We start from the raw sequence: 17,241 nt of genomic DNA on the forward strand, positions 1-17,241 counted from the left end.
AAGAGGTGGCGCCTGCCAATTGCCCTGCTGCAGCATTTAAAGGCTGTAATGGCTGCATTTCCTCCTTTGACCCCACAGCAACCAGCATACACGGCACTGGCAACTCAAAACAGGTGAGATTAATTAAACAACCCAATATGAGGAAATCAAAATATGCGTTTCTACAAATAAACATGAAATAAATATATATTTTAACTCAAAAGAATGTTGACCTCCTCCACATCTCCTGATGTACTGGTTTGTCTCCTTCTTACCCCAGCTTGCATTGATGAACCATCCTGGATGTTGCACTATCTGGGCCACTTGTGTGGGTAGTAGACGCCGTCTCATGGTACTGGAGTGATAAATTCAAAAATCACCAAAACAGGCAGAAAACATGATGGAGAAGTTGTCTGTTGCTTCCTAATTGGACAATTTGTTTAGACAGAAGGGTGACAGACTTGGAGTCACATTGAATTGTTTAGGTGTTTCTTTTTATGTTTTTGGCAGCATATTTTACTAAACTGCAGCAGAGATGGCAAAACTGCCAATAACAGACACACAAAGTCAAAATGGTTGCATAAGGTGCAGCACCGACTTCTAATACTGATGTACAATCAAACTCTGATCAACCTTTTACTCAAGGAATTAGTGCAATTTATTTCATAGGTGTATGTGTTGCATGTATACCCCATGATTTGCATTTTATTATATAAAGTTGTGTTTTGATCCTTAAAGGTTTGCAAAATTTTGCTGAAAAAGTCATCTTAAACAAACATTTGGATTCCATAACTGGTTTTGAAGCTTAGATGACATCAATCTAATCCAATCATAGCTAATTCCAACTAGTTTATTTACTCGGAATCCTATTAAGTAACACAAACTCAAATTAATTTCATGTACAAATGTGGAACTGTTGGCCAACTGTCTTGGTTTCAGTCAGGATCTTTGCACACATATGAAGGACAGGCTCCCGATCTCATCAGGCGCTCGAAACTAATTGGTTTCTCTAGGAAAAATATGACACACTTTCTTGTTCCACTGTTGACTGCATAGTTGTAAAAGAGCATGTGATAATTTCATTTTCATTGATGACTCCATTGTGCAAATGCAGTGTTATTTATATTCAAGATACGCTTTAAAAATATCTTTCTGTGTACTTTTCATAAAATAATTATAGCTCTACTTCATTGGGACGCCACAAATCAAAGCACATTTGGACAAAAAAATGTTATATAATATGCATGAATTAACATTTACATTACATTTACAAAAATAAGTGTAAATATTAAAAGAAAAACTTTTTGATGCACTTAGATGAGCCTTAACTTCACTATAATTTTAAACTGATCCGTCCAGAATGCTTTAAATAATCCTCCAGGAAATCAAACCAAATCAGTGGCAACATTTATTCAAGGAAAGTAAAAAGTTAGATAAGTTTTACACAAAAGGGATTGTTTCCTTGCTTGCTTTTCACACTGCAATCTCTAGAGGCTGCAGGAACAAGGAAAATTGGCTTTTGATGGAGCCTGAGCGGGTACATATTTGTGACGTTCACAGACACATTTGGCGTCGCAAACTACAATCAATTATTAAGATAGCTATGGGGAAAATCAAAGAGTAGGAAAACATGAAAAAAACATGAAAAAACAACATAAATTTCTGATGTTTTCACAAGACTTTGCAGAAAGCTCAACAGCATAACACAACAGCTGAGACTGTGGCAGACGGTTAAGTTTGAGGTGGTGCTACTGAATAATTAGCTACCAGAATGATCTCAAAGTGAGCTGCATGGTGCAGTGGGTAGTTCACTGTGACAGTGCCCTGGCTAATCCAGTTAAGTCCTTTCCATGTGGAGTTTGCATGCTCTCCCTGTGCATATATTTTCTCCAGGCACTCTGGTTTCCTGCTACAGTCTAAAAACATGCTTCATAAGTTTTTCTAAATTGTCCATAGGTGTGTGTGTTTGCGTGTGTGAGGCCTTCCAACAGACCCGATCAGGGTGTACCCCGATTGGAGCTTTGACTCAAAATTTACTTTATTTATAGAGCACTTTTCCTGCAACAGAACACTTAGTTCTTTACATGAAATACATAAATAATAAAAACAATAATATTTATCATCATAGAATTCCTCCAATACAGATACACATTCTACTAAAACAAACTGGGAAACAAATTTAATCAAATTAAAACATTAGGAAATGAAAAAATACTTAAACGTTAAGCTATTTTTTTTTTTTTCCTTAGAAACTTTTTGCAGTGGATGAAGCCCTCACATCCTCAGGCAGGTTATTCCACGGGCGAGCCCCACAGAGTTGGAATGTGGCCTCAGCGTGGGGTTTTTGTTCTGACCTTTGGGACCATCGGCAAACCTGCACCTGATGACCTGAGGGCTCTGGGAGGGTCTCAAACAAAAAGTAGTTCTGAGTAGTTCTTAAAAAAATAAGAAGGTCCACTTCTTTGAAGGCATTTAAAAAAATCTCAAAATTGATTCTGAAGCTGTCTGGGGCCAGTGCAAAGATTTCAAAATTGGAGTAATGTGCTCCTTGTGTCTGGTCCTGGTTAAAAGACGTGCAGTCGAGTTTTGAACCGGCTGCAGACGTTTAATAGTATTTTTTAAACACCGGAATGAAGAGCATCACAACAATCTATTCTATATGTTATACAAGCATATATTAATATGTCGACACTGGCATTGAAAAAGGGTTTCAACCAGGCAATATGTTTAAGGTGGTCTTAAATGTATAGGCTCCAGGAACGTCGTGACCCTGACAGAAATTCAGATGGTTTGGATGGATGGATGGACAAACGGATGGATGGAGGGACAGATGGACGGATGGATGGATGGATGGATGGATGGATGGATGGATGGAGGGACAAACGGATGGATGGAGGGACAGATGGACGGATGGATGGATGGACGGATGGATGGACGGATGGATGGATGGATGGACAGACGGATGGACGGATTAATGGACAGATGGATGGATGGACAGATGGACGGGGGGATGGATGGATGGATGGATGGATGGACGGGTGGATGGATGGATGGATGGATGGATGGATAGATGGACAAACGGATGGACGGATGGACGGATGGACGGGTGGATAGATGGACAGACGGATGGGTGGATGGATGGACAGATGGATGGGTGGATGGATGGGCGGATGGACAAACGGATGGATGGATGGACAGATCGATGGGCGGATGGTTGATGGATGGATTTCAAACCAGGTTTGTTTTGTCACAAACTGCAAATTAAGGAATATTTATCCATCTAGGTCTTGTGACCAAGTTGATGAAGTGTCAAAAGTTTCACAGTAAAACTTGTTGAAACAAGAACAAGAACTTTTGTGGACCAAACATAAAAAGGTGAAGCATCTTTTAGCAGCATCAAAGTAGGAGCTTGAAAAAGACAGCTGAGTAAAACAATAAAGATTAAGAAAAGTGTCTGTTGTCAGTTTGCAGGAATGAGATCACTGCAGTTGCTGCAAAAAGGAACAATTAAGAATTCATTTTCATCAGAGTTGTGAAGTGGAGCTGAACTTGAGTCTTTTGGAGATTTTCAAAATATTTTATGGGAGTTTAATTAAAGACTTTACAAAGTTTGCCCTCATTTCATCTAACTTTTAGATAAATTAATCATAAAGGCTATTTAAATCGTTAAATAAATTCTAAGTCTTTAGATTTGCTCACTTTGGGAATCCAGTCTCAGTCCATGCTGATCATCTTTTGTGCAGCCGGTTGCTTTTATAAGTGGTGAGCACCGACCTTCTGAACCCACATGTGGAGAATCACGGTAAACTATGACGCTGGAGTTGTTTGTCTTGAAGCCTGGTGCTGCTGTCGCCAGCGCATCTCCAAGCTATTTGATTTTCAACAAATCAAGCGGCGGTCACAGGAAGTCATCTGCTGAGCCACCTGGGCCCCGATGTGCTGTGAAGAGGGGACTCTATTTTCAGGTCTTGTCTGACAGAATGTTGAGACAGATCGCTTTTACCACCATGAAGAATAGAGACGACTAAAAGAAGGACCTATAGGGCACATGGGGTCCACATTTAACAGCTTTCTGACCAACTATCTGGTTAATTTAATAAGTAAGTTGGTTAGTATGATGACACTACCCAGTTATCCTGAAGAAAACTATTCAAATGATGTCAAGATCCAGTGAAATGAGACATAAAATTTGATTCTGTGAGAAAGAATGTGCAGAATTTTACCTATATGAACTTTTGCTTTGTTTATTTTTTATTTTTTGTATCCAATGTATTTACAACGTTAGGAAATTGTGTTTAGTCTTTATTAAGTGTTCATGCCGTCCTATAAATGTATTTTAAGGTTTTTGAACATCAAAGATATGGGACTACAAATGAAAAATAACATTGTGGCTAATTTTTTACTCATATTTAATGATATTTTTCAGTAAACTATTGTAATCTTATCTGCATTGGGAGCAGCCTCCAAAAAATGATCTTTGTTGGAAGTTTCAATCATAAAGTTCATGTGGGCGGAGTCAGGGAATATTTTGGCCCTTTACTTCCACCTGGTTGGTGTTACATTATTTTTGTTGAAACAAAATACTATAAAATACTTGTATAAGAATGGCATTTTATAAAGGATTTATTACTTAAGTCACAAAAAAAATCCAACATTTTTACCCATGTAAATGTAAACACACTATGATTCACCATATTAATAATAGTAACCTATTTTCTAGTAGTTCCTATTGCATAACATTATCTTTATTGCAGTTAGCAACAATTCACCTTTTATTACAAAAATGTTTTTTTTTTTTCAAATTGGAAAAATAAATTATAAATTGAAATTTCCATCCCCGCGACCCAGAGGGGACGAAGCGGACAAGAAGATGAATGAAGACGAGGAAAACAAAGACGTACACGGATCGATTTTCAAGTTTTCTCTAACTGCATCTTATTCATCCATTCACAAAGATTTGAATAAAGAAATACTCAGAAATTGTATTTTAATATTAATTTTATATTAGTAAACGTTTACTACAACTTTTAAAGGCCAAAAGATGAGAAAAGTTGAATAAAAAATCACTCTTAACGCACATTTTTTTTTTTTTTAAATCCTTTCTCGGTGAGTTTGGGGTATCAACCTAAAAGAATGGCTTCAAACTATACAATTCTTTAGATTTTAAAAAAGTAATTTACTTTTAAAAGGAATGTTTTATGTTGAACTTTAACACTCTTGGATAATTCATCTCTGTGTTTAAGTCAATGCAAAATAAAAACTACAGAAAAATCTTAATTTGCATGCCCCTAAAGGTTAAAACCTCTTATGCAATTTGATTTCCGTGGATTAAAAGTCATAATAAGCCTATAGTTTCTCAAAAAAGGAAAAAATTATCATAAGACTCGTGAGCAGTTAAGGAAGCGTTTGTAGAAAACTAGTGTAACACAATCGGAACCAATTCATTGGAGATACGTTCATGCATTTAGTGTCAAGTGATGCCAGATGCGGAAAATCTGTTACAAATTTAACCTCATGTTTAGGGGAAGTGTGTGCGTGTGCGTGGTGACCGCGTCCACTCTCAAAGGTGTGTTGACGCACGCAGCGCCTGGACGAATGAGCGGCTGGTGCGCTCTATAAAGGCGGTGCGTCCGTGGCGCATTCACTCAAGCAGCCGCACCGAGCCAGCGCAGCCGCAGCACCACCTGTGTGTCCTCCACCTCCCGGCGACATGAACTCCCACTGCAACGGAAAAGTCAGCGACTCCGTGGAGGACTTCCACCTCAACAAGGGCTTCAGCGACCTCATCATCGACACCAAGAAGTCCGCCGTCGTGGCGCACCGCAAGCACGAGACGTCACGCAAGGAGTCCGAGGATGAGTCCCGCTTGCCTCTGCTGGAGGCCGCCTACACCAGCATCCTCCGGCACCTCGGGGAGGACACGGACCGGGAGGGGCTGCTGCGCACGCCGCTGCGCGCCGCCAAAGCCATCCAGTTCTTCACCAAAGGCTACCATGAGACCATCGACGGTGAGTTTAGCCTCCAGCTGAGGCACACGCCGCACAGATCAGGGGTCACCAGGTTCTTCCAGCTTCTAGCATCAGTGTTTGCTTAAAAGTGATGGTTTTGGTGCCAATTTACGCACAAAAAACGCATCTCCGTGGATTCCAATTCAAACTTTGTAAGGAAGTTAACTTTAAAGTTATGCCTTCAAAAGCTACTTTATTTCTCTTTCAGACTCATATGGATTATGATAGATTCCAAACAATGTTTTAACAGCAGAACTGAAAATGTGTTTCGTACCCAACAGACATCCTAAACAACGCCATATTTGATGAAGATCATGAGGAGATGGTGATAGTGAAGGACATCGACGTGTTTTCTCTGTGTGAACATCACCTGGTGCCTTTTTTTGGAAAGGTATGTGCAGTTCCATGTACTGAAACATATATTTAATAAGCAAAATGCTGAATTACTCTTTTTTTTTTTTTGCAGGTTCATATTGGATATATCCCCAACAAAAAAGTGGTGGGACTGAGCAAACTAGCAAGGTAACTCATCACGCATGAGCCCTCCTGCTGGTTGTATATTTCGGGCGTTAGTGCCGGGTGGCTGCGTTCTTCTGTTGTCTCAGCGCTTTGACCTGGAGGCTTACAGTCTGAGCCCGCTGGCCATCATCTAGTCCCTTCATCAAGCGCATTCACAGAAACAAATGTAAACCCATCCGCACTCCAGCCATGAGAAAATCCCCTCAGATCTGTGGGAATAGGCAGCTTTGTCTGTCTCCTTCTCTTTTTTTTCCTGGGAATATCGCAGCAGATCCGATCAAAGGAACTCAGAATAGCTGCTAAAAAGAGACACCAAGAGGTTATTAGGTGAACGTTTGAGTTTTGAATGTTATATGAGATTTTCAGTGAAATGTCCAGGGTGAATGATTCACAGATTTTGAGTCTATACAGTCAGATAGCCACATCAGAGGTCACAGGTCAGGGACTGATGCCAGTCTGTGTTTATCAAGAGTTTAATCATTATTACACCCGTCTGTTTGTGTCCAGGATTGCAGAGATCTTCAGTCGGAGGCTTCAAGGTAGGCGAATTCAAAACACGTGGAGCGACAATAAAACAAAATCAAAATTCGACAAGTTCAATTATTTTTGCTTTTTTTCCAGTTCAAGAGCGTCTGACCAAGCAGATTGCCATGGCGATATGCGAGGCTCTGCAGCCGAAGGGCGTAGCTGTGGTAATAGAAGCGGCGTAAGTCAATGAAAACAAACAAGCTGAACACACACAGAGATACTTTTATAAGATTTGTTATAGATTTTTTTTTTAAGTGCTAAAAAGTCTGTTTTAATCTTCTTCTAACTCAACATGTAACAACTCATAAACAGAATTGGACATGGAACAATCTGTGGCGTTCCCCTCCCAAATTGCATTACAAGCCTCCTTGAAGCATGTGAAATGCTGCGGCTCCAAGTCTGACACTTTTTTTTGTTCGGCTTTGCAGGCACATGTGCATGGTGATGCGCGGCGTCCAGAAGATGAACAGCCGCACGGTGACCAGCACCATGCTGGGAATCTACCTGGAGGACCCCAAAACCCGGGAGGAGTTCCTGACTCTCACAATGCGCACCTAACAAGCCTCAAGCACTATTCCTGCCTGCAGAATTCTTCAGAAAGATATTAAGTGTGACTAAAAAAAAAAACACTGTTAGGAAATTTGAAGCAAGACTTCCAACTCCGAAGATCCCAAAGAGCGTGAGCGATGTCAGTCCTGCAGCAGCGGAGATCTCAGTGAACACAAAGATTAATGGTGCCTTTTTTGTAGATATATTAGTCTCACATAACATTATTATTATTATTATAAAATATATAAAAAGCTGAGTGCAATATTATAATGTGAAAATTCTTTCAGGTGGAAATTTCATTGGTGCTTCTCCAAACTGTTCCACTCTTTGTTATGGTGTTGAGAATCCACTGATTTCAAGGTTTCACCGACTTCTGTGTCATTTATATACATTTTTAAAGAAAAATCTTTGTATTATATGACATTTTATGGTACAACTGAATTTATATATCTGTAGTCCAACAAATAAAGCTAATGAATGTAGATTTCAGATCGATGATGGTGATATTCCTGAAGAGTCCTAAATAAAAACGACAGAAAGGGCAAAAAAAAAAATTGTGTCTGTGATCTTTCTGCTGCAGAATCTAACAGTCTCAAGAAGACATGCACTGTAAAAACTTTATGACTGAAAATAAATATTATTATTCTACTAAAATATGATCATTTTTACTTAAATGGTGAAGAAAAACCTTTCTACGATCTGTCGTTTGTATTGATCTGCCATGCTGCTGCTGGTTAGTGGCTTTAAAAAAACCACCCTTGACTTTTGGAGTATTGACGTGCAGAACGGTGTCATTTAGTGTGAAGCTGGAAGACAAAAAGATCTGATTATGTTAAAATTATTTTTTTAAAAATGGATGAACACAGTCAATTTTGTTGACTTTGTGAAGGAAATAGCAGCGCGTTGTTATATTACCCTGTGAGGTAAACAATCTGCTATAAAGATAAGTAGAAAACAACAAAACTCTTTGGACGTATACTTGTGGAATTTGAAAGTGCAAAACAACCAGAAAAATGTTGATGCATGGGTCAGGAACTTGATTTTGTCACAGAGAATGCAGGTTTTATAACAAAGTCAGAGCATTTTTCTTTTAATGAGGTCATACTGTATAAAAAAAAATCTGGATTTGTGTCTTAAAACGCATCGTTCCACCAAAAATGAATCAATGACTTCGAACTCTAGTTACTCTTGTAATCTCCACCCATATTGTTTTTTGTCCGTCAAGATCCCAGTTACAATAACATGCAGTTATGTAACAACACTGTTAACTGAGCTGTGGCTTAGTTTGACTGTGGCGCAACAGTAGAAATCCAGAAGCATAAACGGCGAGGGCGGGCACACGTGATAGAGAGCCCGAGGCAAAGCAAGCCCTTTAAATATCACTGTCGTCAAACAACTGCTGAACTGTAACCTTCATCACTGACAGCAGATTTTTGGGCTCGGGTGGTGGGGGTCAAAGCTAACGGTGCAGCAGGCGGATTCTAAATATGATTATGTCAGAGTAAACAGATTATTAAAACGTGGATGCATTGTGCGTAAGCGGCTAAAATTGTACTTGATCGTTTGTGCCCGTAGGCAATGAGGCAAGTGGACTCTTTAAATCTCCTCACAATGGAAGCTTTAATTGAGTCAAGACAGAATATACAACATAAATCAATGCACTAAAATGCAAAAAAAAAAAAAAAAAACTCAGATATTGAATTTTAAAATATACAAAACGTATTACTTTAAGCTTAATGGTTAATTTGGAGATGATGTTGAACTGTCGAAGTATCTTTAATCCTCGACGGTCTCAAATGTATGTTCTCTGGTGTCACACTGACGTCTGCTTGTAGTTCTTGGTGTCCAAAACTTTTTTTCCACACATCGCACAGATTCCTGCACAGAGAAAAAACACGTATCAAGAACAGAATCCTTCATTTTTACTGTCTTTATGTACTATTTACACTTTAAATATAAATAATCTGTTTCTTTTTGCACTGAGGATTCTAATCTGGCTACTTAGACGATATTAAAAGTATGCATCAATGCAAGATTTAATGAGTTTAAACTTCACACTACTGATGTCTCTCGTGATATTGCAGTTCAACTTTTGTGGTCACGTGGATTTTTTTTTTTAATTTAGTAGCTTTTTTTTCCTTGAAACTGTGGTCTGGATCCTGATTGGCTGTAGACCTTGTCAATCCCTCTCCTCCGTGCCTTTGCTTTCATTCCATAACACTGGTCTTATTTTTCTGTCTAGGTTTGAACTTTGAGAGTTTCAGCAACAGAGTAAAGCGTGAAAATGTTTGTTTATGTCTGATAAAAAGTGTGTATTGAGGAGAGTCGCAGCCTTAAAACATCTATGATCCTAGTTTGTGGATTTCACCTGATGCAGGTTATTTTTTTTTAAGATAAACGAGCGAACACTGTAATTATTTGAGCAGTTTGTAACAGTCTTTGTCAGATATTTTGAAATCTTAAAAAAAACATATTAAAAGAGTTAAAGAGAGACTTGAGTAAGCGATAGATGGGTGTGATCCAGCAGACAGAACTTAATGATCTGAACTCGCCGGTTTGCTTTAATGAACACGGTGTTCAAGCACAGGTGTGTCCATCAGTGCAGGTGGCACCAGGACAGTCCTGGCGGGAAGTCAATGATTGACTTTATAGCCGTCATCTGAACTTCAGATGAAGAAAAAGGCAGAGTTTTGAACCAATCACCAATTGGTGAGGAGTCGCTGGAGGAGGAGGCCGAACAGACTCCGAAAGGAGTTCGAGGAGATCATGGAGATCCAGGGTCAGATGGCCTTAAAGAAATTCTGGCAAACCACTTGACGCCTCAGGATTTCATCTCTGCTTTTTGCAGACGATGCTCTGTTGGTTCCAACAAACCAGAACCTTCAATGTGGGATGGTTTTAGTCGAGTTTTGTCCTTTCCAAGTAGGTGGAGGCCTCCCATCACACATGGAGGAGTATCTTGAGCTACTAAAGCAGGGGTCTCAAACTCAATTTATCTGGGGGCCGCTGGAGGCGGAGTCTGGGTGAGGCTGGGCCGCATCAGGATAAAACATTCCAATCTTCTCAAATATCTTTATTTTTAACACAAAATAATGAATTAAATAAATAAAAAAATGAATTAAAATATAAATCAATCATTACTAAATAAATAAAGTAATAATAATGACCATACAGCAGATACAGACGACTGAAGAAACTCCATATTGACTGATAAAACTACCGGTAATTATTTTTATTCAGTTTCAAATGTCTGTATTAACAGTGCCTCCTTCATTTCTGAGATGAGAGCAGCGGAGCATTGTTATAGGTGCTTCCACACCGGCCGCGTCGGTGCGCAATGAAGCGCACACTTTCAATGAAAAGTCAATGCAAACGCGCGTACACCAGAATTCCTGGCCTCCACGTCTGGAGAGTGCGCGTTACTATGCAAGTTTTAAAGTCGGGTCTCGAGCTCTACGAACAAGTCGGGCACACACCGAGCGCTTAATCTTCAACATTTCCATGCACAATCGCAGCAGCGCAGAGCTGTGACCAATCAGGGACTCTGATTTGGGAGCTGCTTGTGAGCGGCATTTGCTTCAAAGAACAGAAGTGAAAACATGATCACCAAAGAGAAATGAATCATTGCGGTTTGTCCTCGGTCGGGTTAATATGACACCAAGATGGATATTAAAGGAACACAGTTGTGAAAACAAGAGTCTTTAGCAAGATTTAGGGTATTTTTAACCACTTTTACTTCTTCCTCGGAGGTGGAGGAGCGCTGACGAACAGTAAAAATACAACAGAAGAAGAATCTCCTCCCTGCCACTGCGCACCGCACTGCTGCGGTGTGGATACCACCTGCTAAGCGCGATCATAAACCCGCGTAGAAAAAAATCCCCAAAAAGTTGATCTTGAATCCTGAATCCAGACCGCGTTCTTGTGTGTGAGCACCTTCAGAGCACCTTGTGGGCGCTGAGTGGAGTTCTACGCGCGTTTACAGGGATTTTTCATGGGGGTGGTTGCTGTAATGCGCTCGGACGCAGGCGGTGTGTGCACCTTAAAATTTACAGACACCCACAAGCAGCCGCGGCCTCATGATCAGATCACACGTTTGACAGGCAGGGTGCAGCGGACTCTCCGCGCGGTGAAAGAGGGGCATAAGGCGGTAGCGTCAGAAACACATTTTTTGACAAGCGGCGAACACCGCGCTGCAAAAGAGGGGCGGGGCACTTTAATTTGTCGGGCGGATCGCATTCAGTGTGAAAACACCCTCTGCGGCTTAATGGCTTCTCCTTCATCCAGCTGACTGGAGGAATGAATGAAGGAGTAAGCAGGCACTGTACAGCCCGGCCAATGTGCCGCCCTCCAGAGCCATATACCTCATCGTGATTGGTTCGTTCAGCTCTGCACATAGGTGTCATTCATTTCAATCTTGCGGGCCGCACTAATATTAATCTTTCATACTAAGAAGGGGGCCGCAAATTATCGTCCCGGGGGCCGCGAGTTAGAGATGCCTGCATTAGACCCAGTGACCATAGATATACTCCAGTATAAAGAACTGAAAGGACTACTATTTCTTTTCTAATGAAACAACCAAAAACATATTTTCAACTTATTTGCAGTTGACTGCATGGCAATACCTTTCTTGTAGGCACAGCCCTGGCAGTAGTGTGATCCAGGCTGATGGACTGAGCTCTTGCAGATTCTGCAGATGGCAAAGCCTGTCTTACTGTAGGGGTTGAACCTGAAAAAACATAGTTAAACATTAAGTGTCAGCAGCATTGAAGAGCATTAACAGTAAAATAAACCAATTATGGTTTAAGAAAATAGAAACTACTACACTGCAATTTAGTTTATAAAAGTAGTGGGGATGTAACGATTAATCAATCTCTGGGATCAAACCAGATCCATCTGTCTGAGGCAAGTTGTTAATCAAATCAAACTATACCGTTAAAAAATTGTTTCTAAATTAGATGAATTGATATTCAGTTTTATTAAATAAAATTTTTGGTAGGTTTATTTTAATATAGCTTAAAACGACAAGTGCGATCACAGCAGACAACATGCGTGTGATGGCAGCAAAAAAAAAAAAATGATCAAACCATCATTACAGTCCAATGTGTGAGAATATTTTGAATTTTGCAAAGACATGTGACTATGTGACGTTCTATTAATGTTCCATTTGAGTTAGTTTTGATGTGGAAAAACAACAACTTAATCAAGCTAAAAGTGAATGAATTTATAATTTAGTATTGTTTACTTGTTCGTTTGCTCACATATTTAATTTACACTTGATTATCTTGCAAGAAATATAAATAATCTTGGAAACTTCCCCTGCACTGTTCAGTACCAGGTATTTATCTCTGAGTTAAACTGGTGTCATGTTTAGCTAAAGATGACATGAATCGATTTTAGGTCATTGAATTGGATTGTTCAATGTGATTAATATTGACTATGAACTGTATCGGCAACCACAAATTATTATATGAATAAAATCGATGTTAAAATGAATCGTTACACCTCTAAAAAGCAGACTTTTCTTACAGGGGAATACTCACCTGGCTTTCTTAGATGTCAGCATCTTGTTTTCATTTAGTTTACGGCCTCCGCTCTCTAAGAAAAATGACATACCGTGTAAATATCAATTGTAAACAAAAACTGAATGCAATATATCACATATAGCATTAAAGCTATGAGGAAAATAGATTTAAAATGAGCCTGTCGTGGCTGTTCTTTACATTTCAGCAGAAGTAGCTCCTCTTGATCGTTATCATTGTTAATCATTATGTTAAATTATAAAACAGATTTAAAAAAAAAAAACGCTTGCATTTTGATAGAGTAGTCAGTTTTAGTTATTGCAACATATCTAAGTATTTTTGTCTGATGTTCTAAATTGTTTAAAGTTAAGTAAAAAACATGTATTTAATTTTTTTTCTCAATTCTGCATGACCTCCGGTTTACCTGTCGTATTTCGTGCTCCATCCTTCCAAGTGTCAGGAGTGATGACTTTTCCGAGCTTCTTTTCGCCTAAATATACAGAAATCCCACGTTAACATAAAATTATTAAAGATTAATAAAGCTAAATTAAATCTAAATGGCTACAAGCATGAAAAACAAAAGCTAGCATAACAACATTTTAGCTAGCCAAAAAACGTCCTAATTTCACAAGCTAACGACATTAACTATGTTAATAATATAAAACGGTGTAATAAAGATGACAAAAATGCGATATTTACATTTTTCGCAAACCATCTCGGCTGCGTAAATTTGTGCTGTCTTGGTAATAAAAGCGTACAAGCACTGAGCTAACTCTGCTGATGTAAACTTCCGGTTGTCTTCATCGATTTTTAAAAACGCATCTCATTGGATAATCTGTGAGTCTAAACTCTAGTAAAACGTTATTTGATTCGTTCACTCCAACGGAAAAGTATTTCTGAAATTCAAAATAAAAGTAAAATGAGAGTGACCTTTATGTAGCACAGAAAAATCACTCTAAATATATATCTTTTACTTTATAAAATAGTGTTTAATGGTGAAATGCTAAATAATATTTAAATTATGGGGAATTGTATCGTACAGAAACAATTAAAATCGAATATTTTATTTTATTGTGAAACTCAAACGGAAGTTTCTCTTTCTTCATATTTACGGAAGTGCATTCATACATGGATTTCACCTGCTATGCGTGTCCTTTCGCTTACTTTAATTTTTAGCTACCTCTCGTGAAATTATCTACATTATTTCTTTACTTTATTGTGAAAAGGGAGATAATTCAACATGTGGGACCACGAAATCAGAGCTATGGTGTCGACCCACGCTCTTATCGCCGCTTCAATGTTCATGGCCACAGTGCTACCTGCAGTTTTCGTAGAGGGCTTCTCGGTGTACAGGACTCACCTGTTGTGGCTGTACTGCGCTTCTGGTGCTGTGAATGTTGTCAGTGTGGTTGTCTTCTGGCTTCTCGGCGTAACACCGTCCACTAAAAAGCACACGCTTGGATATAAGGTCAGAATGTCTTCCTTTTTACATTTTTATTTGTTTGTTTTTTCCCTAAAACCCAAAGAAATGTGCTTGATTTGTGTTAGTTTAGCATCAAAATTAATTGTTACACATATATTAAAAAACGAATAACTTTTTGTCAATTGATTTTTATTGTTTACTTATATATATGTATATTTTTTTTTAATTTAAGACGTGATTTGACATTTGGGCATTTTAAAAACATTTAGAAATGTATATTCTTGATGTGAACACCTTTTTTAATTGAGTTAGTTTACAAATATTTTGCTATAATATTTTAAATTCATATTTATTTGTTGCATTTTAATATTTTTCTGCAACAGCAAACTTTTACATGTAAAAATCACATTTTTAAAAATCTTTTTACATTCTTTTTTTCTTAAAGACCCACTCGGATCATCTTTTGATCTTTTGTAAAACGTCTTTGAATTAAGATTATGCAGTTTTTAGCCAAAATAAAAAATAAAAAAAACTAAATAAATACTGTGTCTGGACATAGTTTCTGCATAGCTGCAGTAGTTCCTTACAAATCTGCTTCTAAGTTGTTGGAAGGACGGACAATTGGCGTGATGTAAGCCTGCCTTCATTTCCCATCATCCCATTGTTTATGTTGTCTCCCACTAGCTTACAGCCCCTCGCATATAAAACTAGATTTGTTGCTGAAGTTTTTGTCCATCCATAAAAAAGTTTTGAACTTGTAATAATAAATTTGTGCATGGCGTGCAATATCAGAGTTATCCAGCTGTGCAGTTTTAAACCAGATTCCAGCTCAGATAAGAAAAACAAAAGTAGGCTCCACATCACACTTTCAGGCTTTTTCAAACTCCTTATTAACAACAATTCGAAAAGGAAAAACGTAGAAATACATTTTTAAGCCTAGTCTTCTAATATATATGGCCTCCATCATTAGAAAGATGCCAAAAGAACATTTTAAAAACACGATTTTCATTGGACTGGATCTTTATTGGATTATTTTTTTTTATTTATTTTCCTTTTTTTCTAATAATGTTGTTTCTTTTTCTTTCCTCAGCTTTCCAGGCTGTTTCGTTCCTGTCTGTACTTTTTCTTGTCATGTCTGTTCTTCCACACTGTGGTTGTCCTTTATGGAGCCCCACTGATTGAGTAAGTCCATAAAAAAATATCTTGAATATAAAATGCATCTGCTTAAGAAGTAGACATTTTTGCACTAATACAGGCAAAATTTTAGTGCATTTTGTTTATATTTTTGTTATAAAATAGATTTGATCAAATCAGATGTTTTTGTTTTTTTTGCAGAATTTTACTTCATGTAATGAATTTCTTTTTCTTCAGTTCTGCTCTAGAAACATTTTCTCTCGCTGTGCTGCTGACCTCACTGACCACAATGAGGTGTCTCTGTGTTCTTGGCCCAAACGTCCAGGCCTGGATTAGAGTGTTCAGTCGCCATGGGTAAGCCTCAAATCTTGTTTTTTATTTTTTTTTATTCCTTCTCCCTCATTCTAATATGCACTTGTTCTGTCTTTTCTTCAGAGCCATGTCGGTATGGGACACCTGTCTGCAGATTACAGTGGCTTGTACTCTAATAGGGGCCTGGATGGGAGCGTTCCCCATACCTCTGGACTGGGACAGGCCCTGGCAGGTTAGGAGCTTAGATAAAATAATCTTTAATTAAATAAAATGCACAAGAAGTAGTTGTCACTTTACAATTACCTCTGATTTACAAAAAAAAGGGGAGACAGTCCAAGCTCCAAGAAAAGCTAAGTAAAAGGTTGCAAAAATCAAGCAACGCAAATGTGAGAAAGTTAAATACGGTAAAAAAGTTAAGTCAAATCCTAAAATGGTTAGTAGTATGGTAGGCCAAGATGTCTTTGAGACAAAGAAGCACTCGACATTAAAAAAAGCATCTCATTATTTAGATTGAGGTGCTAAATTTTGATCGGTACAATCAAATTCAGCGTTAAATTTTTTAATAGTTTACTTGTTAAAGTTAAATCTATGTGATGGAGATTTGGTTTACAGCTGTTCTTTTCAAGTTATTGTAGTGTGATGAGGCGGTACATGAAGACAAAAAATAAAATAAAATGTAACCATAAAAAATATAACATAAGCCTTTATACCTATTTTTCCTTCTTCATTTTATTTTTTTATGGTGCAAACTTTCCTATTTCTTAACTCTATTTTCTGGAATAAGCACATTTAATGTTGCTGGACCCTATCCTGAATGACCCTGTCGTATTATTCAACAGAAATCACTTGAAATTAAGCATGCTTGCAGGGACGAGAATTCCCCTTATTCTACATGTTCAGGGTGGTGATGATCAACATCCTCGACAATAAGGAACATTCCTCTATTTATCCTCCAGGTTTGGCCTGTTTCCTGCAGCCTGGGAGCCACGATCGGCTACCTAACCGGACTGGTTGCCGCTCCCGCTTGGATCCACTACCACCGCAAACACCTCACATACAAGTGCAAGTGATGAGCGGACGACTGTGTCCTGTTTGAGGGTCCAACCGGCGCTTGAACTTTTAAAAATTATTTATCTGGCTACTGTTTGAAGCCGGTAGAGGATGTTTTTGTAATAGTTTTTGTATGCACGAAGGGGACAAATGTTTGGACATAAATAAAACATTAACTATCAGTCGCTGATTTTGTGTTTATTTGAAAGCTTTGAGTTGA

At 38.4% G+C, this 17,241-nt stretch overlaps 3 protein-coding genes across 3 annotated transcripts; 2 read left to right on the forward strand and 1 right to left on the reverse strand.

Moving 5' to 3' along the window:
* The first annotated feature begins 5,609 nt into the window (after positions 1 to 5,609).
* On the forward strand, positions 5,610 to 8,137 carry gch2 (GTP cyclohydrolase 2). Its single transcript, XM_024285429.2, has 6 exons — positions 5,610 to 5,987; positions 6,269 to 6,378; positions 6,454 to 6,509; positions 7,014 to 7,045; positions 7,128 to 7,212; positions 7,463 to 8,137. The coding sequence occupies exons 1-6, from the start codon at positions 5,690 to 5,692 to the stop codon at positions 7,590 to 7,592; spliced, it is 711 nt and encodes a 236-aa protein (XP_024141197.1). The 5' UTR covers positions 5,610 to 5,689; the 3' UTR covers positions 7,593 to 8,137.
* A 1,047-nt stretch (positions 8,138 to 9,184) lies between these two features.
* cript (cysteine-rich PDZ-binding protein) lies at positions 9,185 to 13,966 on the reverse strand. Its single transcript, XM_024285430.2, has 5 exons — positions 13,802 to 13,966; positions 13,527 to 13,592; positions 13,124 to 13,178; positions 12,206 to 12,309; positions 9,185 to 9,461 (listed from the first exon to the last, which is right to left on the reverse strand). Exons 1-5 carry the CDS (start codon positions 13,815 to 13,817, stop codon positions 9,397 to 9,399), a joined length of 306 nt encoding a protein of 101 aa, XP_024141198.1. The 5' UTR covers positions 13,818 to 13,966; the 3' UTR covers positions 9,185 to 9,396.
* A 282-nt stretch (positions 13,967 to 14,248) lies between these two features.
* pigf (phosphatidylinositol glycan anchor biosynthesis, class F) lies at positions 14,249 to 17,211 on the forward strand. The gene is made up of 5 exons (XM_024285431.1): positions 14,249 to 14,570; positions 15,616 to 15,707; positions 15,897 to 16,013; positions 16,095 to 16,203; positions 16,928 to 17,211. The coding sequence occupies exons 1-5, from the start codon at positions 14,343 to 14,345 to the stop codon at positions 17,039 to 17,041; spliced, it is 660 nt and encodes a 219-aa protein (XP_024141199.1). The 5' UTR covers positions 14,249 to 14,342; the 3' UTR covers positions 17,042 to 17,211.
* The last annotated feature ends 30 nt before the right edge of the window (positions 17,212 to 17,241 follow it).

The sequence above is a fragment of the Oryzias melastigma genome, linkage group LG19, assembly GCF_002922805.2.
Source record: "Oryzias melastigma strain HK-1 linkage group LG19, ASM292280v2, whole genome shotgun sequence".
NCBI classification, from domain to species: domain Eukaryota; kingdom Metazoa; phylum Chordata; class Actinopteri; order Beloniformes; family Adrianichthyidae; genus Oryzias; species Oryzias melastigma.

Coding starts and splice junctions, on each gene's coding strand:
- cript (XM_024285430.2), bottom strand. Junction 13,179..13,526: donor TGGAGCACGAAATACGACAG/GTAAACCGGAGG, acceptor CATTTTTCTTAG/AGAGCGGAGGCCGTAAACTA. Junction 9,462..12,205: donor GGGCTGTGCCTACAAGAAAG/GTATTGCCATGC, acceptor TTCTCTGTGCAG/GAATCTGTGCGATGTGTGGA.
- gch2 (XM_024285429.2), top strand. CDS start 5,690: ATGAACTCCCACTGCAACGGAAAAGTCAGCGACTCCGTGGAGGACTTC. Junction 7,046..7,127: donor CTTCAGTCGGAGGCTTCAAG/GTAGGCGAATTC, acceptor CTTTTTTTCCAG/TTCAAGAGCGTCTGACCAAG. Junction 7,213..7,462: donor GCTGTGGTAATAGAAGCGGC/GTAAGTCAATGA, acceptor TCGGCTTTGCAG/GCACATGTGCATGGTGATGC.
- pigf (XM_024285431.1), top strand. CDS start 14,343: ATGTGGGACCACGAAATCAGAGCTATGGTGTCGACCCACGCTCTTATC. Junction 16,014..16,094: donor AGAGTGTTCAGTCGCCATGG/GTAAGCCTCAAA, acceptor TCTTTTCTTCAG/AGCCATGTCGGTATGGGACA. Junction 16,204..16,927: donor ACTGGGACAGGCCCTGGCAG/GTTAGGAGCTTA, acceptor TTTATCCTCCAG/GTTTGGCCTGTTTCCTGCAG.